The sequence below is a fragment of the Gopherus flavomarginatus genome, chromosome 15 (assembly GCF_025201925.1).
Source record: "Gopherus flavomarginatus isolate rGopFla2 chromosome 15, rGopFla2.mat.asm, whole genome shotgun sequence".
NCBI classification, from domain to species: domain Eukaryota; kingdom Metazoa; phylum Chordata; order Testudines; family Testudinidae; genus Gopherus; species Gopherus flavomarginatus.
The window spans coordinates 11,372,106-11,399,047 of NC_066631.1; the positions used below are offsets into that span (position 1 = coordinate 11,372,106).

General features: G+C 49.4%; 1 protein-coding gene across 3 annotated transcripts in view; it reads left to right on the plus strand.

Moving 5' to 3' along the window:
- CABP1 (calcium binding protein 1) overlaps window positions 1-25,607 on the plus strand; it is a 40,241-nt gene extending 14,634 nt beyond the window's left edge. The window contains exons 1-7 of one of the 3 annotated variants that reach the window (XM_050923625.1): window positions 9,266-9,351; window positions 10,031-10,207; window positions 16,107-16,137; window positions 16,885-17,028; window positions 18,957-19,066; window positions 19,626-19,773; window positions 20,585-22,526. In XM_050923625.1, coding sequence (XP_050779582.1) covers window positions 9,319-9,351; window positions 10,031-10,207; window positions 16,107-16,137; window positions 16,885-17,028; window positions 18,957-19,066; window positions 19,626-19,773; window positions 20,585-20,610 — 669 coding nt within the window. In that variant the 5' untranslated portion in view covers window positions 9,266-9,318 and the 3' untranslated portion in view covers window positions 20,611-22,526. Of the gene's footprint in view, window positions 1-9,265; window positions 9,352-10,030; window positions 10,208-16,106; window positions 16,138-16,884; window positions 17,029-18,956; window positions 19,067-19,625; window positions 19,774-20,584 lie in introns of those variants that run through there. The other 2 variants (XM_050923622.1, XM_050923623.1) reach the window with 2 other exon arrangements.
- Window positions 25,608-26,942: the final 1,335 nt, after the last annotated feature.

Consider the following 26,942-nt stretch of genomic DNA (forward strand, 5'->3'; position numbering starts at 1 on the left):
GAAAGATAGATTTAACTGGCCTTTTTGCATTTCTGGCTCCCTCCCTCCAGATTTCTTAATTCCCCTTCTGCCAGCTTTGATGCCACATCTCATTGTACATCACTAGAGGTGCCGAGGGATGGGAATGGGAATCGGACCACAGCCTGTCAAGTGAATCAGCTGCTTAGCATGTACATCAGTAGCTATGCTTAGGTCAGTGATACTCAAGACCTCAGTGGTTCAGGAGCCAGCAAAGTGACTGACCAAGTATTATTATATCAACTACAGTTGGCTAATAACATAGTAAAAGCATCCCAATTGGTTAATAATTAAATCATACAGTGTTTTAATTTCATATGCTGCAAAGAGCTGCAGGACACACATTAAAGAGCCACTTGCGGCTTACGAGCCTCAGTCTGAGTATCACTGGCTTATGTTCTCTACATCCTAAATTGGAGGCTTGCTGGACAGGTACTCTGTTCTTTTACTTTAGAGGAATTCTATATACAGAGGGAGGGGTTGAAGATTTAGGATTTTGCCCATATTGCACACCTGAGTGCAAAATGGGTCTAATCCCAGACACACCACACCAGATCTGGAAGTGCTCCTCTTGGACCTTCCCCTATACCAGGGGTAATAAATTATTTTTTGTCAAGGTCTGAAATTATTGGTCAAGGTATAGTCAAGGTCCAGACTCCAGAGAAAATAATAAAAAAAACCCCAACAATAATGATAATATGTAAATAAAAAGATTTCATGGTCCATTCAAAAGCATTGGGGGGTCCAGATTTGACCCTTGGGCCACTTATTGACTACCTCTGCCCTATGCTCTGTCTGTCTTCCGTCCTGTCCCCCCTGCGGTTCCCTGCCTTTCCACTTTCTCCTGGAGCAGCTTGAGTGATTTGGTTAATCCTTATGCCAGGGCCATCTCTGGGGATAGAAGCCTGGATAAATTGCTCCATTTCCTCCCCTCTTGAACAACACAGGCGGCAGATATTTATCAATTGCGGGGTGTTCCTGGCCACTATGTTGCCTGTCACAGCGAGATTCATGAGCAGCAGGGAGGTGATTCTCTTGTAGTTTTGCTCTGGAATTGGAGTCATTTGTCTCAGGAAGGAGCCAAGATGGCTCACTTGCTATGTGGCAGCTTCTGCTCAAGGGAGACAGGCACTTTGTCAATAAACAAGGAGTCCAGAGATGGTTCCAGCTGACAAAGAACATTATTAACGGCCAACAGCTTGGCCCAGTATAGATCAGCACTTCATTAGCATCTCTGAACAGTGCAGGCTCAAACCAGTAGCCACATACACAGGAGAGGAGGAACTGGGAGCTCCCCCTGGCTAGTGCTTCCTCTAGCTCTCCTGCTGAGTGAGGCTGGGACTGGAGCAAACTCTCTCACAGGCACATGGTCCCGTGTTTTCCCCTGCATCTGTGGTTCTCAAACTGTGGTCCACAAAACGACAGAACAGAGAGAAGATCTGATTCACTGACGCTGCTGCAGGGAGGGGTGAATTACAGCTCTTTGTGCCATCTAATCCCCCTCTACTCAGTGGCGTAGCCAGGTTCTAAGCACAGGGGGAGCAAACATAAAAAAGGCGCCCCCCCCTTGGCTCCTCCTCTGGCCATGCCCCCCCTTGGCTCCTCCAGCCGCGCTGCGGCCATGCTGTGCCCCCCCTCCCAGACACCCCGCTCATTAGGTCCGTGCTTACCTGGCTGCCCAGGTGCCTCTGATGAGCTATCTCCTCCTCCTCCACAGTGCCAGGGCGCCCAGCTCCTGCTGGTTCCCGCTGAGTCCGGTGCGACCTAGGAGCCGGCTCCCCACGGGGAACGGAGACCAAGCCCCACCCGCTTGCCAGGGGCAGAATGCAGTGCCCCGCATGCCTCCCATTTACAAGGGTGGCAAACAACATCGAAGTGCATCTTTACCTTGAGGTGCCTATGCTCCAGCCATCCAGCATTGGCGAGAGAGCGGGAATGGGGAGGAGAGAAAGGCAGCTGCAGCTAATCCCCTGTTTGTGGCCAGGCTTCCCGCAGCAGCCGTGTGGGGTGCGTTTGCCCGGCGTGACAGTGTGCAGCCTTCCTGGCCAGGCGTGGGCAGCTGCATTGGAGTCCTGCAATGCGTGGCTCTGGCTGCGCCCGTGGAGAGGAGCTGGGAGGGAGATTCACCGCTCGCATACCCCCACTGCTTCCCCTGCACCCCACTAGCTACGCTACTGCCTCTACTCCAAGGGAGGGTGGGCTGTGATATCAGCACTGTGCTCCCTGGAGGGGTTCTGTAGGGATTGGGAATGTTGAGGCAAGGAATGCTAAGTTTCTCATCAGGGCTCCATAGGGACTCTGCCTATGGAGTCTGCTCCGGAGATGCCCTGATCTGTGCTTCCCCATCTTCCCTGCCCAAACCCCTCTTCAGGGATAGATAACATCCATTTGCCCTGGATGGTAGGCAGTTTCTGACCAATTTCTGCCACCACAACTTCCTCTATGGTGAACTTTCCATCTTGAAGGCCCTATGTCTTTCAGATGCTGCTGGTATAACCATGTGCAGGATCTGTCCCAGAGAATGCACTGTAGAAGGAACTCAATGGGCATTGAGAGGCTGGGTATAGGGTGTGGGGATTTCACCTTTGTGTAATACTAGCAGAATGAGGAGTAATTCCTGCTGGACTGGAGCTGGAGATGCTGTCAGCTCCCATCACAGTCAGGGTTCCTAAACCAATACTTTAAGTGACTCTTGGTAGAAGAGACCACAGGGCTGTGGAATAGCTGTGAATTCTCTTCACACTTAGGGATCCTACAATATTTCCTACAGCCAGATAGTTTGAATGCAGAAAAATTACTTCTTTGCTGTTGCCTTGACAGTTCATCCTTCTCCATTCTTACAATCCTACAGGTGAGAACTCGTGAAATGGGAATAACCCTGTGTCTCCAGCACAGCAGCACAAGGGCTAAGATCCTGGTGTTGATCCCTTAACAGCTGTTGTTGGAACCACACTTGTGAACAATGTTGTAAAGCAGTTCCGCTGTAGGTGAGAACTCCTAAATCTCTGAACAGATTAATGAATGTTCTAAAGTACAGCTGCAGCTCCAGCATCATCTCTGTCTTTGCAGTTATAGATGGAAGCAGCTCTCCATTCCATGGTCTAGTTATTCTTGTGGATCCACAGCCAGGGTGGCTTCATAGCTGAGGATGCATCCACCATTAAATTCAAAGCCCTATTGCATGGGATGGGGGTGGATCCTTTCTGTAATTTAAACCTCCCTTCAGACTGAACGTTTTCAGCCTTCTCAAGCCAGAAGTAAATTTGTTTGGGACTCGAATCCCGATTGTTTCATGGATGGGTATTGCGTTGCCCTGTGATAGGGAAGGAGGAAGATTCTGTTATCTCCATGTGCCTTAGAATGAGAGATGGTCTTACAGTTCATATTCAGATATATGTGTTGGAGGCCTTAGATTTCCAGGGTGTTTGGAGCTGAGTGCTTGGTTCAGCTCACTGCAGATATTGAGTGATCTATGAAATTTGGATCTGGAATCTGAACTTTTTTCCAGTACATCCTCAGAACATGGATCAGTCCAGATCCAGGGGCAGAGTCGGCACTAGGCATAAGCAGACTAAGCAATTGCTTCGGGCAGGTGAAGAGGGGTCTAGAAGCACTAGGTTGCTACCTTCAGCTACTTGCTTTGGCCATAACAGAAAAAGAGTAGTAAGGGAGCCAGCTCCCAGGTCTTCTATTGTTTGTAGAGTAGGAGCACGTCCCATCTAGATAAATGGTCCATTGCTGTGCTGGTCTGAGCTCCGGTCTCTGCTCAGAGCCTCTAAATGGATTGCCTTCCATCTAGCCTGGCTTTTTGGTAATTGAAAAGCTCAGAGGACTTGGAAATGCAGGGGGGTGGGGAGGCAGGGGAGATACAGAATGAGATGTTCACTGGCTATGTGGACCCAAAGTAGCCAGATTCCCTGGACTCATCATTGAAATCACTTCTTATGGTGCCTCTCTGTTTTAATTTCCCCTGAATCAGCCCTCTCCCATGAGTGAAACAATCTTCACTGCAGATTGAGGGGGGTGGGAGGGATTTGAGCATTAATCTGATGTAGTTTATACCTCCGCCTCCCTCTTTCTGTCCTCCTTCTCTCTCTTCCTCTTTTTCTCTCTTTCTGTTTCTCTCCCCTCCCTTTCCTCCTGCTTCATCTTTTCAAGAAAGTGAACATAAAGTAAGAACACAGAGAGAGAGAGAGGCAGAGAGAAAAGCTCCCTGAAGAGGGAAGCCCCAGCAGCCAATAGCTGTTTGGATTTGACTGGTGCTGCCTTTCTTGCTTTGCTCCCAAGGATACCTTTAATGGAATCAATTGCCTCGGTTCCTTTATAACCAAGTCCATCGGAAAGGCAGACTCAACATATTATGGGCAACTGTGTGAAGTCTCCACTGAGAAACCTCTCGAAAAAGGTATGTTCCCTGAATCAAAGTGCGTTGTGCGTGTTTCAAGCCCTGCTTCTTGGGACGGATGACGTTGCAGGTAGATGGGAAGGGAAGGTGGGAGGAACATGCAGACTTGTTTGCAAAGGTTTCAGCTCCCTCCAGAAGTCCTTTTCCTAAGAGCTGTTAATGCAAATGCACTGTTCAGAACCTGCAATGATGAATGCCACAGCTGGTGTGTGAATATGTGTGTAGGTATGTGAGTAGGCATGTTTCCATCCATGTGTATAAATGTTTGTATGTGCATATACATGCATTTGTCCACTTGCATGTGGTGCATGTATATGTGTACAAGCATGTGGGCACATGTTTGTGTACATATTATTTGGTTATATATGCACACGTGAGCATGTGCACATATTTGTGTGGGTATGCACATGTGCAAGTTAAGATGTATCTGTCTATCAATGTGTGTGCATGGAAAGGTGTGGATATTTGTGTTGTTTCTCTATGTGTGTGCAGACATGCATGTGAAAATGTGGGAGCACATATTTATTAGCATATGTCCCTCTCTGTGTGTATGCAAATGAGCATATGAATATGTGTGTTGTGTGTGTGCATTTCTGTGTGTATATCTTAATGTGTGCATACTTATGCATATATGTGCAACATCTGTGAGTGAGGATGTGTGGTTAAGTGTATGCATGAGTGCGTGTACACATGTATAAGTGTGTATGTGTATTTGTGCCTGCATGTGTGCATTTATTTTTGGATATCCTTACATATGTGTGGATTTGAGTATTTATATATTTGCATATTTGTATGTATCCAGGTTTGTGCACGTATTTACATATATATGTGGGCAGGCCGATGTATGAGCATGTGTTTGGCCATGTTTGCTCAAGTGTGTGTGTTCATGCTTTCCCTCATGTGTAAGCATGCCCCATGTGTGTACACATTCATGCCCACCCGTACTGCCATGTGTGTCTGTTTGCATTTTACTTGTGGGCTGCTGTGTGCTTAGGTCTCAGAATGGTTCATGGATTAATTACATTTAGGAGCTGTGCTGCTTTACATTTAGGAGCTGTGCTGCCACTGTGGGCTGAACTGGCAGTGGGAATAGTTCTCCCTGGTCACTGTGCGTATCAGGATGAGGAAGGCATTGAGATAGAATATGCCCATTAGGCCGTCTGGAGGAAGGAATTCACTTGGGGACGCTGAACCAAATAATAATTCACCACAAAATGCTCTGCTTGTTCCTTACAAAGGGGAAGGTCATAATAGGCAATGACAGTGCACCACAGTGAGGGAGCTCACAGCGTGGAGGCCTCACTGGCAGTGAAATGGCATTGCTGTGAGGAAGCCATGATGAGGAGGTCTTGCAGGCAATGAAGTGGCACTGCCATGAAGAATCTCACAGTGCAGAGGTCTCACCAGCAGTGAAATGGTGCTGCTGTGAGGACACTCACTGCAGCCTGGAGTCACTGAGTACCTTGCTAGACATGAAATGACCCTGCCACAAGGATGCTCACAGCGTGGAGGCCTTGCTAGCAGTGAATTTTTTCTGGTCTTGGGTTTGTCACTTTTGTGGGGCAGCTCACTGCTGTAAACTCTGCTACCACAAACAAAGCACAAGTGTAAGTTAAATCTGGAGTGTTTCCTGGTAATGACAGAGCATTGCTGTGCGGGAGGGAGCCCATCCCAGCAGACCCAGCTGATTTATGGGGTATGTAATGAGGCAATTCATTCCAAAGCAGCTAGACAGGGCTGAGCTCTCCCTTTTGTCAGTGTGACCCTGGGGAAGAAGCAGGAGAGGCACTTGGGGTTCAGCCAGCTGGAGTACCTAAACTTTGCACTTGTGAAAGGGCCATTCTGGCAATTTGCAGCCTGCCTCCAATGCACATAAAATGGAACAAAATGTACCTGCACTCGTCTCTAATGTGGAGACGTGGTTTGCAGAGAATACAGGTCCCAGCATACAATGGGCCCTGGCTGCTTAGATCAAAATGGAGCATTGCATTCTGGATCTTGTAGCCTGTCTAGCCCTACTTTTATTTGTATTTAATCCTTCACTCCTAAGAGCCATTTAAAGTGATGCATTCTGCACATAGTTCCAAAGGGTAGGAATGAAGGGGTTAAAGATGAGGAAGCCCCCAGGCAGCATTATAGAACTCTGCAAGCTCCACTTTGGCCCTTATATTAAGGCCTCAGGGCCCAGTGCTGTGAGGTGCTGAGTCCCCTACACTGCTGTTGACCTCATTGCAGCCTGGAGTCACTGAGTACCTTGCAGGATCAGACCATTACATGACATAACCTCAGACTGCGACTCTGTATAACATTCCTCCTCTCTTCCTCAGGTTTTGACACTGGCAAACTGAGGGTAAACTTAGTGAGCAAGGAGAGATGGGACATAGGCTGAGCTAGACTTTGCAAGGGAGATTTCTCCCACTCTCTCCAGCTCCACTGAGTCTTCATGTCCAGTTCTAGACTGAGGAACCACCTTGGCTAGAATGATGCCAAGCAGGGCCCTCTTCTTGCTGGTCTCCTCCATTTGTTCCTTCCAAATGTGGCCTGTCTAATGGAAGCAGAGACTTTAACGTGACTAGGAGGAACCTGGAGGCCTCTTGCTTTTGATAAACCTCCCTCAGGGAGAGGGAGGATGGATTTTGCATGACAGAGATGCTGCCTCCTGCACTTCTTTGAACATTGAGGAGGGCATCATTTCAAATTGAAGCGAGAGGGCAGAAGAGCCTCAGTGACAGATAATCATCTGTCACCCAAATACTCTCCCTAGCAGCTTCTCTCACTGCAGTGATGCCAGCTCTCTTTATTGTGGAGGCAGAACAAGAAGCTGTGTAGATCTGAGAGAGGATCTCTACACAGACAAACTGAGACTTCCCTGAGTAGCTTAAACAGAGGAGGAAGCCCTGGAAATAGTGGATGTGAAGTGTCCTGAGAGAGCAGGAAATGGGCTCACTTTGAACTCTGGCAGACAAGACAGAAAGTTCAGAATAATCTGGAGGGACGGGATGGCTCAGGGGATATGGTTTGGGACTGGTGTATGGATCTTTTCACCTCCACCTCCCTGGTTCACCTCTGTCTCTGGCTGATCATGATCAAAATTAATTCCCGTCCAGTCTCATGTTGTTAGCCCCCTATTTCGTGCAGAGTGCACCAGTGTCCCCGCAGAAGTAAACGCCTACGGTCACAACACTAATTGACAGTCTCAGCAGAGGCACCTAGGTGTAAATGGGATAAATCTCAGTACTCAGGAGTGTCCCTTGGGGCCAGGACTGAGGCACATTGGCAGGGGAAAGAGGGGAAGCCTGCTCTTTCTGCCTCTACAGTGGCTAAATAGAAAGCTTCATTCTCCAAGTCACTCAGTTTGGCACCTTTTGCCAGCTCTACAGCCGCCTCTCTGGAGGAGCCCGGCCAAGTGCTTGTATGATCCCAGAGCAGCTGTGGGTTTTTATTGGGGAGGGGAGGGAAGAAGGGCTTGAGCCTTCCTCACGATTACCTTGCTTCTATCAGTACTCAGGTCTGCGTGTTGCTGCTTCTGCCACTAACAGGTGGCTGGCCTCCTTTTGCCTTGTATCCCTCTCTTGGAGGAGCTGTTTTCTCTGCTTTGGCTTGATTTGTTTATGGGACATGAGGGAAGGGAGACTTTCCAGCACCAGATTGGGGTGGGGGGTGCAAATGGGCAGCAGCAGCAACTGGTGCTTTGTAGGGCAGTTCTCGGTGAGCCCTGTAAATAACCCTGGGTCACTAGCGGCAGAGGGGCGAGGGGAGACTCACATGGTGTCACACAAGGCTAGAGAAGTCCCATTCCCTTTCTCTGCACTACCTGCTGTTCTATGGAACAGCCTGTTCTGTGTCCCTGGCAATTCTCTCCTCAGACTTGTGATTTCTGTCCACATAGGAAAATAAAGGGCTAATCTCATCCTTCGTGAAACTCCACTGACTTCATAATAAGATCGAGAGACTAGGTGGCTCAGATAGGGATTAGGAATAGGCTTTGGAACCTTTCACCTTTCATTTGGTTTCAATGGAATTACCCCTGCGACAGATTTGGCCTGACATGTATATTTTCAATCTCTCATATTATATATTGAAAAAGACTCTGGGAAATAAAGCTGGTGATTTACAAAATATGTTGTACCAAAGTGACAAATGTTGACGTCATTATCACACAAATGTCAAGACAATTAGCTGCGCCCGTGATGTGCCAGGTGTGGATTGACGTTAGTCTGTTATATTTGTATAGATAAATTCCCCATCCGCCATGTATAATCAGGTGAAGGGTTTCCTTCCCATCCGTGATTGCAATTAGAACCCTGTTGTGCTATTTCCTTTCTTTTGTGATTTTTGTGTGTGTGTTGTATTGGTCTTGGTGCTTTTGGTGGAAAGTCACATGACATTATACATGAGCAGATTGTCTCAAGACTGTGTTTAAAAATGTAAACTACAAAGCATGTGTGCGATGGAGTAACATATGGCAGACGCAGCAAATAGCTACAATAAATGTGAGCAAGTGTGAGTAGGGAGCAAATGTGGCCTGCTTCTCAGCCCTGAAAAAAGAAGTTTAAGATTTAAGGGATGAGTCAATATAAAAAGACAATGGCTGTGGACAAAGTCTCCCAGATGAACTCTGGGAATGTCATCGGTACAAGCAGGAGCTCATTCCTGAAGCAGAAATATGATTGTTAATGTTTATTGTATAAAACCAAAGGTCCTGTGGGTAGTGCTGTCTTTTTATAGCTGCATGGGAATACTAGGATGAGACGTTTCCGCCAGAACCAGAGAAAAGCATTTCTATATAAGGACAGCAGTGGCTCCTCAGTGGAGCCTGGAGCTCCAACCTCAGATTCTATTCTGGAGTCCCAACTGGCTGGGACGTGTGGACTCCTTGAGAATGGTCTGTGAAAATGCAGAGCAGACAAGGCTGCAGGACTGGGACTGTAAGTGACTGAATAGACTACATTCTCATAGGCTCGGTCAGCTATTGTAACTAATTAGCATTGTAATTGTCTGGAACCCAGCTCACTGACACTGTAAACGGCCGTCTGACGGTTTTGGTATGACTGTGGTACAGGTGTTAATATTCTGTTGAACTGTGTTGCCTGAAAGTGACTTGAAGCCAAACTTAGTCTCTCTGTGCAGGTTCTGTGCCTGCTGTTCAGTGGAGGTCCCTGACGGAAGCTTCTCTTCCAGTAATCTCCTTCTGTACACACACACACTGTTATGTCTGGGCGTGCTATTCCCTTGCAGGCCACACATTAAATCATTCACTCTGGGGCTGGAGATGGGAGGGATGGGACATGTTCGTTTTCTGCCCTGGCCCTTCCATCTGTAGCTGGAGGGATGTGTGCAGCTTTGAGAAAGTTTGACATCATTCAAAGTGAAATCTTCCTGGTTGGCTGGACTTTTATCAGCCATTGACAGTGAACTCCTGTACCTACTGCTTCTATACAAGCCTGGACTAGACTGGTGGGAGGGACCCAGCATGGAAAGATGAAGGAAATTTAGGGCTAATTACTCTGTCAGGCAGCCCAGTAAAACATCAGATCAAAGACTGAGAGACATGGGGAGGTAACTTCCTCTGTTGTATTGTTTACTTGCTGCTGATTGGCTGGGAAGATTCGTCATGAGGAGAAGACCTGCTATAAAGCTGTTCAGACGAGTGAAGAGGGACCGTCAGCCTGCGAGTATCAAGGTCCACTCATGATGTTGGCCCAGAACTGCGCCGTCATGCACAACCTGCTGGGGCCAGCATGCATCTTCCTGAGGAAGGGCTTCGCAGAAAACAGGCAGCCTGTACGTAAGTCACACCCTGCTGGGCGAGAAATATACAAAACACAATGCCCACATTGCCACAAACATGTAGCCACACATGTTGCCTCCATACATGGGACTCTGAGATCCCCCAGCGACAGGTCACAAACCTACAGCCTCAGACCTGCAAATGCAGACTTACAGACACACATACATGCTCAGGCACGTGAACTGGAAGAAGTGTGGAGATAACCTGGCACCTAGGTAGTAGGCATTGTAGAAACACGTATGCACATGGATAGATCAGTCCCACTGAAACACTCACAGTCATACAGACTCAGATATACCTGAGGAGTCCAATGTTCAAATATGACACTCCAGTGAGACATCAACATCCCATACATGGAGGCTCAGATTAATATGTAGAGCCTAAATGGCCACTATATGTGCTTCACTGGATTTGACTGTCCCATCAAGGTGCCCACGGTTGGAGCATACTCAAATACGGCCTGAGATGCATACCCATCCACATTCACTCTGACACACAAGCTCAGGTTCATACACACATCAATGCACACTCCCATGTCTGCACAGGAGAACACATACATGCAAACCTCAAAATAGCTACCTGTTCACACACCTTGCACAAACAAGTATCAGCACCTATATACCCACTAATATACAGCACACACCTATATTTATATTTCTGTCCATCCAAGCATATGTATGCGTACATACACATCTATTCCTGCAATCTTAAAATATGCAAAAATATACACAGACATGTCAAATGTACATAGAGATATGCTAACATAATGTACATTCACAGTAACATAAAGCACATATCCGTGTACACAAATATTTAATATCCATATTAACATACTTAAACACATATACACAGACATCATATTATTAACACACATATAGGCATATGTGATTAGGTGTACACACTTGCATACACTCATCCAGTACATTACATGTCAGAGCTGTAACTAGGTATTTTTGCCCCCGAGGCAAGAATATAAAATTGCGCCCTCCCCCAGGGCTGGCTCTTTGGCGGCAATTCAGCGGCGGGTCCCTCAGTCCCTCTCGGAGGAAAGGGCCTGGTGTCAAATTGCTGATGAAGAATGAATGAAGCGGCGGTGGTAGAGCCTGTGATTTTTGGGGGTCAAACTCATGATTTTTGACTGCTTGGGCTGGTAATGTTGCTTCCAAGATGGTCTTTGGTTCCAGTTCAGTTCTAATCCAGAGAGAGACTCACAGGTTAAGAGAGGAGGGAGGTGCTGGATATCAGCAATGGCCACTAGGGATCAGCATGTGACCTGAGAATGCTGGGAGTTCAGGTCTGCAGGGAAGGATCGGGGTGGCAGGTTTGTAGAAATTTTGTTGGTGCCCAGAACCTGCTGCCTCCCAACCTCTGCCACCCCACGCTCAAGGCTCCGGGAAGGAGTTTGGGTGAGGGAGGAGGTCTGAGGTGCAGGCCCTAGGCTGGGGCAGGGGATTGAGGTGCAGGCTCTGGGAGGAAGTTTGGGGATGGGAGGGAGTGTGGAAGGAGGGGGTGCAGGTTCTGGAAGGGAATTTGGGGATGAGAGAGGTGCAGAAGGATGGGGTACAGGGGTGAGGGCTGTGGCTGCAGATGAGGGGTTTGGAGTGTGGGAGGGGCTCAGGGCGAGAATAGGAGTGTGGGGGGGTGAGGGCTCTGTCTGGGACTGGGGATGAGGTGTTTGGGGTACTGGAGGGGCTCAGGGCTCAGGCAGAGGGTCAGGCGCGGGGGGATGAGGGCTCTGGCTGGGACTGGGGATGAGGTGTTTGGGGTACTGGAGGGGCTCAGGGGTCAGGCAGAGGGTTGAAGTTGCGGTGGGGGTGAAAGCTCTGACTGGGGGTGTGTGCTTTGGGGTGGGGCAGAGCTGGGGATGAGTTTGGAGTGCAGGCAGGCTGCTCCATGACGGGCCAGAGAGGAGGACTCCCCCCAGCCCTTTCCCTGCCGGCAGCAGTAAGCTCTGGAGGAGGAGCACCCTTTTCCTGCCCCCCCAGCAGCACACTCACCCGCACCACTGTCACTGCATGTGCTCCTAGAGCCCCTCTCAGGTCCAGGAATCTCCCTTGCCTCCCCCAGGTGGGTGCTGGGGGGTGCTGCGTGCACCTCCTCCCCTGCTGTTGCCCCTGACTGTAGCATCACTGGCGGTGAGGGATGGGGCTGCCTCCTTGCCCAGCATGGGGCAGGAGTGGTGACTGCGGCTCTGTGCTGGTGGAGGGTTCCACTGGAAAATGAAAGGGTCTGAGGGGGAAGGGCAGGCTCAGAGTCAGTCTGCCCTGGCAGTCCATGCGGGGGGCACTAGGACCCTGCAGCAGCAGTTGCTGCAGGGAGGCAGCAAGGGGCTGCAGGGGAGAGACAGGGACTCTCTGCTCCGGCTGGAAGGCGAGGCGGGCGAGGGGAGCAAGTCGGGGCCAGGGGACACTCGGGGGAGGCGCAGGAGGGCAGCAGGTGGGGATGGGGACGAGATCACCCAAGTTATAAATATCTCCGTGCCAGTGGCTTTTTTTTTTTTCCTCTGCTGCTTTCTGCGCCCCTCGGCTTTGTGCGCCCAAGGCAAGTGCCCCGCTTTCCTCGCCTTTGTTACGGCACTGTTACATGTTCCTCCAGTCAAACAAAACTCATCCTCAATGTCTGAGATTCATGGCAGTTAAAATCCAGTTGTCAGGCATCCCTCCATAATAAATCTCTGTTCTATATACTCACACGCAAAGACGCACTTGTCCTTAGCTGGAATAGAATCAAGGACCTTTAGTTCCAAAACCTAATCCTCTTCCACTTGAGCTGAAGACAAGTCACCATTAGTTATTGCTCACTGTAAGTTTTTATTCTCTGCAGCCTCCAACCACTAGCAGACAATCGCATATTCCATTAGCCAGCACATTAAAACACATGCAGAAATATTCTCAAGCAAGTGCACACACACATATTTATATACTGGCACACAAACATCTACCAAATCATATGTGCTTATGTAAAGAACTGGATCCAAATTTCATTTAGAATGTCAATAGCTTGCAGGTGACTATATCCACCATGTTCAGAGCCTGGAAATTCATAATATCCTAGGAGGCTCCAAAGAGAGGAGCACAGACATCTCTGACAACAGCCCTGGTGTGGAGTGAATGTATTTATAAACAGCTGTTCTCCTCACTGGCTCTTTAGACCAGCAGGATTTAGTGTGCATAGGACAGAAATAAAGTAATGCCAGAAAGTTTATTATGATGGAGGGGTTGATGATCACCTCTAGTGTATTCCTAGGACCTGAGCTCTTTGAACAGGTGTATCCCTTTTTCCATATATTCTCCTCCGAAAGCTTTACACTGCTTCAGCTGATTTCTTCTTAAGCAGATGTTTTCCTATTTAATCATTTTTAAGGGAGCTTCCTTGGACTTTAAAACAGAAAATCTCTTCATGACACCAGTTACAATTTGGGCTAGATTTTCCAAGGGACCTGGAGTGGCCTCTTCTTTTGCACATACAGTCTTTGGCTCCCTCCAATGACAGAATCTGCACACACAAAGAAGTGCTTACACCTCTGCACATGCAAATGCCTCTATGTGCAAAAATAGAGGCCAGGCTGAAAAAGTCTTGAGACTTCCTCTTGGACATTCTGGTGTGTTAATGATGCTGGCTATAATGGGGTTTCAGACATCTACTGTGGTACAGCCTAGTCTAGTGGTTAAAGCACAGGCCTAGCTAGCATGAGACCTGTGTTCTCAGCCAGATGCTGCCACAGATGCAGTGAGTAACCTTGCATGAGTCAATTCACTGTTCTGTAAAACTGAGTTGATGATACCTCTGTATCTTGACCATTCCTGATCAGACGGGTGGTGCTCAAGAAGGACTCCTGGGGTTATTAAAATTCATAAAAAGCTTGGAGACTCTTGGCTGGAGATATGCAAACAGTGCTTAATTTGTAATGAAAGAGGTGCCAGGGCTCAAGCAATTTTTTTACTTTCATAAGTGATGTGGCAAGCCCAGAGATACTGGGGCTATGAACTGCCAAGCCCAGAGGTGCTGGGGCTCAGCTCTGGCACAGATTAAGCACTGTGTTACTGTAATTCATTATGATATCACTGATAGGAAGGCAGTGAGGCCTCCTGTGCCTGCTTTAAAGAGTGTGAACTCTTTTACAGATCAGTGTCTATGAAAGCAGAAGAAATGGGATGACATGTCTGAAATTACCAGATCTGTGAAGGATGAAACTGCAGAGCTTGAGCTCTCTGAAAGTTCCATGCAGCACAGAGATGCCTCTGGGAAGGTTATGAATGACAAGCTGATCATTTCTCTGGCACAGCCCCTTTTTGCACAGATGTAAACCAGTGTGTGTCCTAGTTTGCTGTATTCTCCGGGCAGCCGCCGCTAGAGTTACCACAGAAGCCTGCGGTTAATTAGCAAGAGCTCATCCTTATGAAACAGATCAAGGGCACAGTCTCCAGGGACCTGTGGTGAGGCTGCAGACCCCTGGGAGATGAGGGGAGAAGCCAGGACTCAGACAAGAAGGGAAATTTTGTCTGTTTCCAAATTCTCAGATATTCTGGATTTGCCTGGGAGCCATGAGTGGAGTTAGAAGCGGGTTTTAGTAACCAGAAAGCAGTGCATTTCCACACTCATCTTTTCTTCCTCTTGATGCAGTCTCTGAAGTATTCCTGTACTCTTTTACATCCCTCCCCTCTCTGAAAAAATCCAAACCAAACTGGATGTTTGAAGTTGCAGTGTTTCCTGATCATGGTGAATCCTTGTCCTGTTTTGTTTGTAGAGGACCTTTGCTGCTGTATATTTTGTTTCTCTGCCTACTTGCTTGGGTTTGAAATGTTTGTATCTGGAGTGAGCTCACTCAGGGCTGGTGCAACCATTTAGGCGGACTAGGCAGTTGCCTAGGGCGCCGAGATTTGGGGGTGCCAAAAAGCACCCCCCAATTTATTTTTAAATGGTTGAGCAGCCGCTGCTGCTGGGACAGAGAGGGAGTCTGAGCTGCCGGTGGCAGCCGGCAGCCCAGGGTGTCCCCTGGGTCAGGGCGTCTCTGCGGCAGCCGGCAGTCCAGGGTGTCCCCTGAGTCAGGGCGCCTCCGCGGCAGCCCGCAGTCCAGGGTGTCCCCTGGGTCACGGCGCCGCCGGAGGGGGCGGCAGGCAGCTCCAGTGGAGCTGCCGCAGTGGTGCCTGCGGGCGATCGTCTGCTCACGTGGCTCCGGTGGACCCCCCGCAGGCACCACTGCGACAGCTCCACTGGAGCCGTGGGACCAGCGCGCGGGGCGGCGAAATTGCCGTCCGCCTAGGGCGCTCAAAACCCTAGTGCCAGTCCTGAGCTCACTGCTTCTACAGTTCCAGTCCCTCCCTACAGGAGTTGGCTCTAGGGAATAGGATTGGGAGAGCTCATGGCTGCTCTCCCTCCCAGCAGCAATCACTGTAGACTTGCTGGTTGTGGTGCAGCTCACAGCTATTTCCAGACCCAGACGTTCCCAGCAAGAGTTGCTGTAGGGAATACAGTAAGAGCTTCAGAGGAGCTCCAAACTACAGCGGTGCCAGATTCTGCCACTCAGAGTCACTGTAGGGGAATGATACACGGTGGAGGCTCTCAGTGCCAGCTCATCCATCTGTAGTGGAGTGCTGGAGAGCTGGGCCTGAGGTGTGGAACAACACTTCTGTTTGCCCACCTGGTGAAATGGAGATGGGCTTCCACAGAGAAGTCTGCAGGCAGCTGCTGGCACCCTCCTAATAGGAAAGGGAATGATGTCAAAGCCTTGCCAGGTAGATCAGATTAAATATGTCATCACCTTCTTCTTTCTTCTGTCACTTTCTTGCTTGTGCGTGATGCTCCCAGACCTGCCTGTACTCATAAGTGCTATTCTGATACCACTTTCCTATCAAATGGTTGGGTTTAACAGAAGATGTTCTCTCATTGCAGGACAGAGAACTGCGACCAGAAGAAATTGAAGGTAAAACTTTGACCCTTCCTCCATGTCTCACTTTCTCTCTGCTCAGTGAAAATATACTGCTGGCCAGACTGATCACAGGGAGGGAGAAATCTGGGGTAAAACTAGGTAGACAAGCTCATAGCTGTTGCCATTCTAGCCACTCCCTGCAGAAGACATCATAGGGAACAGTGCAGAAGTGCTGACTTTGGGGTAGCTCACATACATGCCATCTCCTGACAGAGGGGCTGTAGAGTGTAGTGTTGGAGTGATGATTTTGGGGGAGATCACATTTGCTCCATCTCCTGCCAGGGCTGCCCAGAGGATTTGAGGAGCCTGGGGCAATTTCGGGGGCCCCTTCCATAAAAAAAAGTTGCAATACTATAGAAAACTATATCTCTTGGGGGCCCCTGTGGGGCCTGGGGCAAATTGCCCCACTTCCCCCTTCCCCCCCCCGGGCAGCCCTGTCTCCTGCAGCGGGGCTGTAGAACATAGTGTAGGAGTGCTGACTGTCTGACCATTCAAAGACTCTGCAGTCTGAGCAGGGACTGCTGTAGGGCATGGTGTAGAAGTGCTAGTGGGATGGAACTCAGAGCTCGTCTAGTTCTAGCTTCTCTCTGGGGAATCTGCAGGGGGAATGGGCACCTTCCTAAAGAACATCTCTGAGATCCTAGCATCCCAGACTGCTGCTCACTCCTTGTGGGGGTGTTCTGGGAACTGTGTCTAACACCATCACTGACAACACTGTCCTTATTGGATTCACCCTGACAGAGTTAAGAGAAGCCTTCAAGGAGTTTGATAAAGACAAGGATGGGTTTATCAACTGCAGGGACCTGGGGAACTGCATGCGGACCATGGGCTACATGCCTACCGAGATGGAGCTCATAGAGCTATCCCAGCAGATCAACATGAACTGTGAGTGTGACCCCTCACTTGCATGTTCCCCTGTCACTGCCATTCTCTGCCTCCGTATGCTGGGCTTTAGCTGTCAGTCTCTTGCTCTCATCTGTTCCTCTTCCTTTGTTCTCCTGGCTGCCTGCCTGCCTGTCTGTCACTCACTCTCTCTGCTAGCCCATCTGTCTGTTTGCCTAGTTCTCTGGGCATCAGTCAGTTTGCTTGTCTCCAGCCTACCAACCTATCTGGGTTTGTAGATAGTTAGGGAGGTATAAGAGCAATGTGTTGAGACAGATACACCAACATAGGACTGCCCTTGGTGTGTACACAGTCAAATGTTACCCTTGATATGGGTGTTTAAGGTATTGGTGTGCAGCTACTGCATGTTGTTGTATTGAACCTGGTCTCTAGATGGTGTGTGCTGAGGAAGGAGACTGGGTGTTGAAAGGAGGGAGATCCTTTGGTGTGAGCGTGGTGCTATGTCAGAGCAGAGTGCTGGGGTGTTTAGCTTGAGGTGTGAGAGTATTGAGGAGATAGCTCTGGGGAATGATGGGCTGAGGGGCTACCCTCTGTCCATCTGCTGTCACATGAAAGGTGGAATAATGGGGAAGTGTATTCACAAACCTGTCTGTGATTGGATATGGCTGTATTTGTGTCCTTTCCTTCTATTGTCAGTTCTTTGTCCTTACACTTGTCTGCAGCAGTGCTATATGGTGCCCACAGGAATATTCACTAGGCATTATTTGTTGTACTCCCTGGGCTAGAAAATGTTAATCATCCAGAGAGGGAGCAGAAACAGTATCATGTGAAAATAACACATAACAAATAGCAGATAACCAGGGCACTGGTTGCCATGTGATCCACAGGCTGTATAACTAGGTCAGGCGGAGTGGTAATCCATAGGCTATATAACTAGGTCAGGTGGCCTGGTGATCCATAGGCTGTATAACTAAGTCAGGCGGTCTGGTGATCCACAGGCTGTATAACTAGGTCAGGCGATATGGTGATCCACGGGCTGTACAACTAGGTCAAGCGGTGTGGTGATCCACAGGCTGTATAACTAGGTCAGGCGATATGGTGATCCACGGGCTGTACAACTAGGTCAAGCGGTGTGGTGATCCACAGGCTGTACAACTAGGTCAGGCGGTGTGGTGATCCACAGGCTGTATAACTAGGTCAGGTGGTCTGGTGATCCATAGGCTGTATAACTAGGTCAGGCGGTGTGGTGATCCACGGGCTGTATAACTAGGTCAGGTGGTGTGGTGATCTACGGGCTGTATAACTAGGTCAGGCGATATGGTGATCCACAGGCTGTATAACTAGGTCAGTCTGGTGATCTGACAAACAGGTAGGAATTTGAGGAACTCCTCACCAATTGCAGCTACATCATAAAAAGGAAAATGCATTAATTCATTGAATACACTGCTTGTTACAATAGTTTGTCCAGCTGTGGTGTTGAGCTTCTGGGACAGATTTTCTCCTCTGCTCCAGTGCAGTATAGGGCCCATACGGGAGATACAACTGGCTGAGGCAGAATTCCCTCTGTTCACACAAACCTGCAGGGCTGCCATGTGCTTGCTCACTCACAAGCCCTGAGGGATGGTGTATACTGGGAGCAGATCCATAGCACACAGTGCTGTGGGGATTCTGAGCTGCCTGCTGCCCATAGGCAGCCTGGGATGGCCTGCTGTAATTTAGAGGAGCTAGGACCCTTTCAGCCCTGTCCAGAATCCAGAGGGTGCAAAGATGGTGTAAAGCCACTTTTGCTTCTCCTCCCCCTGAACTGCACTCTCTGTGCTGTGCCTCCTGGAGAGTCAGATCCTGACGCTCCCATAGGTGGCTGATCTCCAGTGGAAGCCACGTGTGGATGTGTTACCCTGGGTGCTCGGCTGGGCTAAGGAGAAAGGGCGTATTAATGTCTTACATGCAAATTTCCCCTTGGTCCCAAGTGGGCGGCCATGTGGATTTTGAAGATTTTGTGGAGCTGATGGGACCAAAACTTTTGGCAGAAACTGCAGATATGATTGGTGTAAAGGAGCTACGTGATGCCTTCAGAGAGGTGAGCACCACCCCATGCTGCGGGACCCCCTCAGAGAGGTGAATGCCCCCTGTGCTGTGTGACCCCCTCAGAGAGTTGAGCACCCCCTCTCATGTAATAAAAGTGGAGAGAAGGGGAGAGCAAAGGCAGGGAAGAGAGAAGATCAGTGGGGGAATGAGGAGGAGGAGTGAGCATATACAGTAAAGAGGGCCCTGAGAAGGAAAGAAGAGAAACCAAGTATGGAAAGGAGGGGAGCCCAAGGAGAGCAACAAGGAGAGCAAAGGCCTGAAAGGGAACAAAGGAGGAAGATGGGCCAAGCACAGCGATAATGTATAGGGTCTGTGAGGAGAGGAAAAGGACCTGAGGGAACAGGGTGCTATCAGAGCAGGAGGAGAGAAGATGCCTAAGGAAGGAAAGAGAGAGCCAAGAGAGACTCAGGGGACCTCATGGACAAATATGTGCACTCAGGAGGGGAAAACATGGGACCCAAGTCTGGAGACTGTAGGTACCCAAGAAAGCAAGTCAGGGTCCACTTCAGCTGACTGTGCTCTTTCTACTGTTGTTTGTTGTCTCCCTGCAGTTTGACACCAACGGTGATGGAGAGATCAGCACCAGTGAGCTGCGGGAGGCCATGAAGAAGCTGCTGGGGCAGCAGGTGGGCCATCGGGATATTGAAGAAATCATCCGAGATGTGGACCTGAATGGAGATGGGCACGTGGATTTCGAAGGTGAGAGAGAATGTGCTACTGTCCATCTTCACTGGGGCAGGCAGGATTTCGGATCAGAGACTGGGTCATTGCCCTGCTTCAGGAATACAGGAAGGAAAATGATCTCTATGTTCTAAGAGGCCCAGGTATCTATGGAATGGGGTGAGAGGCAGCCTGATCAGAATCTCCTGGGATTCTCCCTAGTTAGGATAAGGCTATTGGGGGAGAGATGGCTGGTGTAGGAAATTCCTGGTTAGTAGTGTGTGGCTGTACAACTCTTCTCAATGCATCTCAGTGATAAGCATGTCTCCATGGATCACATACCACGACAGACTGTCCCTGTGTCAGAAGAGAAACCTCTTTGTGGCCATGTGCAGCCCAATGGTGGATTTCTGTTTCCTCCTCAATGCCCCCTGGGTACATATGCAGGCGGCTAGCCTGAGCTGCTACCCATACCGCCGTGGCCACACTGCTATTTTCGTGTGCTAGCCTGAGCAGAGCTAGTGCATTTACATTTATTCAAGTTGGGAATAACATATCCCAGCTGCTGTGTAGACATACTGTGTCAGTGTCCATCAAAGAGTTTAGTGTGGAAATGAGACATTATGTTGTTCTAAGGCAGATGTCCCAAATTATGAACTGCCCTGGCTAGTGGGATCCTGTAACACGTTGCGTAAACTCTCCAGTGTCAGTAAAGAAATCAAACTAGTGAGCAGTGTGGGTGGGGCTTTCCTGTTGGCTGAATAGTGTCTCAGGATGGTGAGAGGTGGGATGGGAATGTGTTGGTGCAGTTGGTGTGTTCTCTAGCCTCTCTGTTTGTCAATGGCTGCAGAGTTTGTTAGGATGATGTCCCGTTGAAGATTACACTCATCTGAAGAGGAATCAGCACCTCAGTGAGGGCAGAAGAGACCTGAGTAGAGCATCTAGCCCCGATGTTCCCATGCAAAGGTTAATAGGCTGGATGCATTTGAGACAGTGCGAGATGACCCGCCTCTCCTGCCCCAAAGTGGTCCCCACACTCCTCCACCCTTTCACACTGTGAAAGACTCATAATGTCCTATAACTGGAATTATTCCTCCAAGAAGGCGACAGCAGGAAACTGCAGCGCCAGGACAAGCCATGATGTTTTCATGAGATGTTTGCAACTTTAGACTCCTCCTCTCCTGCTTTTATTCTCCCACCAACTGCTGAAAAGCAAGAGAAGGAGAAAGCCTCTCAGATTGGGGAATGAAAGCAAAGCCATCTGGGCTTGGTGGCTGCAGCAGGTCGCGCTCTGCGCCTGTTGGATTCCCTTGGTGAACTGTATCCGTGTTTGCTGTGTGTCTGTCTGGAGTTATTTATGCCTCCCTGGTACATTCTTGTGTCTTCTGTGGTTATGTTTACCGAGAGCAACTACAAATACATGTTTGGGAAAAAAAAGGTGATAAATGTGCAAACTGAAGCTGTGTGTGCAGCCCTGGCCTTTCTGTGGGAGGTGAAGGGTGGGCTGGAGGGAGGAGCATCTGCCAACCGATCCACTCCAACCAGACTACTTTGGGACCCATATTGTGGCTGGGGAGACAAGCTGGAGCCAGGGGAGGTAGGTGCTGCTTGTTGCAGGATTGGTGATTGGGTGCTGTTCAGGGTGAGTGATGCCTCCAGCCAATCTAGTCACAGGCAGCATAATGCAAACACATGATATACATACTGCCAGGTACCAAAGACTTAATGGTCTAAATTCCTCCTTGCTGGAAATCCATTTAAGTCAGTGGAGTTACATCAGGGATTACAGTGTCTGAGGCTGTACAGTCATCCAGAATACAGAGACTCTGTCTGTCTGTTGCCTACTAAGAAGTGCACCCTAGAACACAGTATGTGACTCTGCAGTATGTACCAACATACTGGCCCCCAAGCTCTTCTTGTCCCTCTTCTATAGCATCAGGTGCATATCCCTCTCTTTATCCTAGGCTCTCCCTTGGACTCTCCTATCCCCCCCTCACTCTTTGTGTCTCAGGCATATGCTGGGGCTGCTCCATTCACATCCCTATTTCTCTAGGCTGGGGCTTTCAGTCACTCACTAGATCATTGGGCCCAGTTCCTCCTGCAGTTCAAGGGGCATTGTCCCCTCTCTCTGGATTTCTCAGAGTCTTCTGGGAGCATTTTCTTATCCTTGGCTGTCCCTCTTCCCATGGTAGGGGCTGAGATACAAGACCCTCCTACTAGCCCAGTGTTGCTATTCATTTTTTTCCCCTTAGACTGCCAGGTTCCAAAATTCTGTCTGTCCCAAAGGCACAATGCCCTGAATGAAGATTTTCCCTTGCTTCAGTTTGCTTGTTGCTGTGCCAGTCAGTCTGTAATTGACATTCCAGCAGTGGGAGCATGTATGAGAGTGTGCGTGTATGAGAGTATTTGGACAGGAGTGTGTGGGCGGGTTTGTGTGTGTGTGTAGGGAATGCATGGGAGCGGGCACGTGGCTATTTGCATTGGAGATCTCGGTGTGTGCGCGTGCAATACTACTATAGGTATGTGGGTGTGCTCACCAGAGGTGAAAGGAAAGTGAATGTACAAGTAGTTGCACATGATACTGAAGCAAACATGCAGGCCTGTGATATGTGTGTGCAGACAGTGTGTGTGTGCAGTGCACTGATACTGCTGTGATGAGCACAGTACAGAATCCTAACTAGTTATATAGCCATGTGTATGATGGGAATGTTTGTATAGGCATGTCCCTAAGCAATGGAAGAGTGTGTGCTTGCATGTCCTGTGTGTGTGTGTGCAAAGTGCAATGGGAATGTGTGAAGTGATGGAACAGCATGTGTATGTGTGAGTGATGAGAGGGAGTGTGCATGGATGCCCCTGTGTATGCATGTGATGGGAATGCCTGCATAGGTGTTGAGTGTTGATGCATGTGTGTGTGATAAATGTACATGCACATGGCATACTGAGCAATAGGAACATTGCAGGGGTGTGTGTGTGATGGGAATGAGTTTGCATATGTGTGGCCCATGGATGAATGGGTAAAATAGTCACAGTAACTGTCTCTTTGGCTGCCTGCTTGCTGCCTGCCCCTGCACTGAGGCTCCTCTGCCTGCAGCAACAGATGGTGGGACACTGTCTTAATTTATTTAAAATCATAAGTCCATTCATGGAGGTTGCACAGAGTCCAAATTGCACAGGATTCCCCAGAATGCATAATCTCACTCACTGGGCACATTCTCTGCTCATTACTGCTGCTGGGGGCTTACAAATAATCACGTATGCTTAGAGTAACCCTGCCAAAGCATCAGCCTGGAGGATGCAGGTGCAATGCATGTATTGGGGGAAGGGTGCTCTCTGACAGATGGAAGGTAGAGAGGTCCCTTTCCTGTCTGGTGATGGCAGAGACTAGAGGCTTTCTCACTCTGATCTGGGGCTATCTGGAAGAAAAGAATATCACTAAACACAATTTCACCTGTGAATCTTGAGTCCAGCTCTGCCGTATGGAGCCACTGGGGCCATGGATTGCATCAGGGCACAGCTGTGCTGCATGAAGAGGCCGTAGTTGGGCTAGAGTAGACATGAAAGCCCAAGGCATTTGTTGAGGAAAGTCTTGGCATCCCCCATAAACCCACTGGCTCCTCAATGCAGGATCAACCGCGTGATAGGTCAGATGGGGCTGGTCTGGATGCATGCAGTAATTGCTGTTGGTGCCAGCAGAATCTCTTCCTCCCAGGGATGGTTTTATCTCCCTATGCAACCTCGAATAATCCCAGGGAGTTTTGCTATTTTTTTGTGCTGACAGGGTCAGAGATTAAATCTTCAATCTAATAATCTCATTCCAGGGATAATCCTTTTGCTTTCATCTCCCAGCCAGTGCCAGGAAGGCTTCCAAATAGCCCTGAAAGACAATATGGAACAAGCAAGGCTCCGTCTGTCTCCCTTCTCTCTTGCCGTGGCCCTGTGCTCATCAGGATAAGCCCCAAGGCCTCAGGCTGCTGTCTCTAAGTGTTTTTGTCCTTAGCTGAGTGTGACCATGTTGCTCCTCAAGATAGCCCCATCCTGTTTCAGTCTATCACGTTCACTGAGCCCTGGTTCTGCCTCCCATCCATGGGTCTCTATTCTCTGTTTTAGCCACCCTAACTACGGATAATTCCTATGGATAATATAGCCTGTAACTTCCCACCACAGTAAATGACTGGGGCCTTAAGAGGACTAATTGAAGGCATCATCCATGCAGAATAAATACAGGCCCAACACATGAATTAATCTAATTTCGCTGCTGCTTCTAGAGGATGGGGACAGCTCCAGGGATTGGGAAGAAGACACTGGGCCTTTCACTTGTAGGTTACAAGTGTAAACCCAGCATGGGTCAGGGGACTGGCTGGTTTAGCAGATTAGTAACAAGATACAGAGCCTTTTGTGCCTATAGCACCAGCTCCCATCTAAACTGGTAGTGTCTGAATGTTACGGACAACTTCAGTGGCCTATTGCAGGTGGGGATGGGATGGTCTCAGTCCTCATTAGTGAAAGCTGGGTTCAACGACCCACCTGACAGTGGCTGCAGAGGGACCGAGAACTGAATCATGGAGGCTGAACACCCCTCTTGCAGTTAGACCTAGCTCCCAGGCCCTCACCTCTTTTGCCAAATCGGATGTTAAGCAAGCCTGCTACTCAGTGAATAATAAGCAGTCTGGCTGGCACAGAGGAAGATACTCTCTTAACTGGAGAGATGAGTGTTGTATTGGGGAGGGGAGAGACAACAATATGCCACTTTCCCTTTCTCCTGTTCATAGCAGAGACATGTGACCCTTTCCAAGCCAGCTGAGTCTTAGAATTGAAAGGAAGCAGAAGAAATAAAGAGGCCACTTACAACTCGAGGCCTGCCCAGCACCAGCCCAACAGGAGGAGCACCTCCCTCTGAGACAGGAAGGAAGGAGGTACAAGGTCAGTGTCAGAGGAAGGGATACCCCTTGTGTGACATGCGACCAGGCAGAGTGCAATGGGCCAGGTTTGCTCATTCACATCCCATAGGAAGCTGAAGTGGGCCTGATACAGAAAAGCACCAGAGGCCAGCCATTAGGTCTCTGTGTAATCTCCTCCAAGCAACCCCAATAAAAACCCTCTTCACCAGCAACTGTGCAATCCCGAGTGACACATACTAGCCCTGAGTGCAGCAGCAGGTGCATTAGGATGGCAGTGGCTGCCCCTCCTCCAGACAAACCCTCCCTAGTTGTGTGAGCCCCTTCCTGGGTCACAGGCCAGAACAATAGGGCAGGAGGGGCTCCCAGCATGCAGTGTAACCTTCTGCTTGGACTGAACGAAGCAAGGCACAGTGATCTGTGTGTCTCTATGGGCTGCACCTCAGGACTACAGATAAAAGTGAAGAGTGTGTGAGGTAGGGGCTGTGCTTGAGCAACCTCTTCATAAAGCACAGCCCAGCTCCAGGCCCCTTTCTGTGTCCCTGCCGGGCAAAGGTTGCCCCGCCTTGACATGGGCTGGCCAACTGCTCAGGTTTGTCATGGCTGAGCGACGTCAGCCAGCGAAGGCCCCTCACCAGCAGTGCTGTCAGGTCTTGCCATGGCAGGCCCCACAGCGAAGGGATTCTGGCTGGGCTGAAGCCTGGCTGGAGATGAGGCAAAAAGCTTCAGGCCACTCACAAGATTGAGCCCTGCCTGAGGGACTGAGCCCAGCCCCCCGATTGGCTATCTGCCCCCCTTACTTGCCTCCTGGAGCCCAGCAACAGTCAGAGTTGCTGTAGGAAGAGCTTCCTCAGCTACCCAGAAGCAACTCTCGCAGGAGGAGGGAAGGGAGCAGCAAGAACTCAGCAGCTCTGCTCCCTTTTGTGAGCAGTGGGAACAGCCCTCAACTCTGCCCCTGCAGCACTCAGCCTGGGGAGGGGCAGGGGTACAGAGGGGTTCCTGCTGCAGCCTCTTCCAGGTGTGTGTGGGGGGGGTGAAGAACCCAGCAGGAGCAAAAGTGAGGCTTGGGGGCTGAACTGATGGAGGTGGCGGATGTGCTCAACTGAAGGGGGCTGAACTTATGGGGCAGAAATGAAAGGGGAGCTGCAGGGGTAGAGCTGATGATGGGATTGATTTGGAGGTTGGGAGGCATCAGTAATTGCTGGGCAGGAGACGGGCAGATGTGGGTGTGAGCACTTCTCCAGCAGGGGTCAAAATCACATTTCCCAGTAAAATTGGGACAGTGGACAACACTAATTGTCACACACACATGGACGGGGTGGGCAAGAGGAGTTCAAAAATCAAAAGACTGACCAAAAACCGTATACAAATTTTTTTAATGTTCATGATTTTTTGGGGTCTGATTCATGATTTTTGATCGCCGGAGGTTGGCCAGTCAGAGGGTTTCTCAGCCACTTCTGCTCATAACTGATAACACCCAACATGTGTATACATGCTTTTGGCACTGACTGCCCCTGGGGACCCCAAAGTGCTTTATAAACTTTAGACTCACAGCACCACCAAAATGCAGCCACCTGGGGCAGCGGGAAGGAATTTCAGCTAAAGAAGCAGAGGCAACCTCTCTACTGCCAAAAAAGTGCCAGGGGATCCTTAATGTCCATGCACAGTGGAGAAGGGCTCTGCTTTGAAGGTGCTTTGATCTGAAGTCCCCCACACAGTAAAATATCTAGTGCTCAGTGTATATACCTCAATGGGATCTCAGGGCTCAGTTGATCCTGTGTGGACTTGAACTCATGGAAAGATGAGCTTGAACCTGGAGTTTATATCTCAAAACCATCCCCTTCCTTTTTGTGGGTGTTTCACAGACAGGCTATTCTTGTTCATCCTCCCCTTGGCCATTTCATTTCCCTTTTCTAGCTAATGACTCATTACAGTAACTTGTGACATACAAACAATTTAAGTGCTTAGAAGCTGTGCTGCTGACCCAAGCTCCTGACAGCTTAAACTGAGAAATCTTGAGGAATTAGTGAGGATTGGCTGTAATTGGTATAAATGAGCCTAACGAGGCCTCCCTCTGCCCTGCCAACAGAATGGCATTCTTCCAGGACAAGCTGCTTTCACTCTCTTGCTAATTGAATTTGGGGGACACCCAGCAGGTTACAGACACAGCAAGGAGATTAGACTGGATTTAATCCATCCAGGCACTGGGTCTGTCTGAGCTCGGGGGTGATGCCATTGCCACCCATGTAACTTTTGTTCCCTGATCGGCCTGAAGGACTGTCAGGAGCAGGCAAAAGTCCAGCATGATGGGGC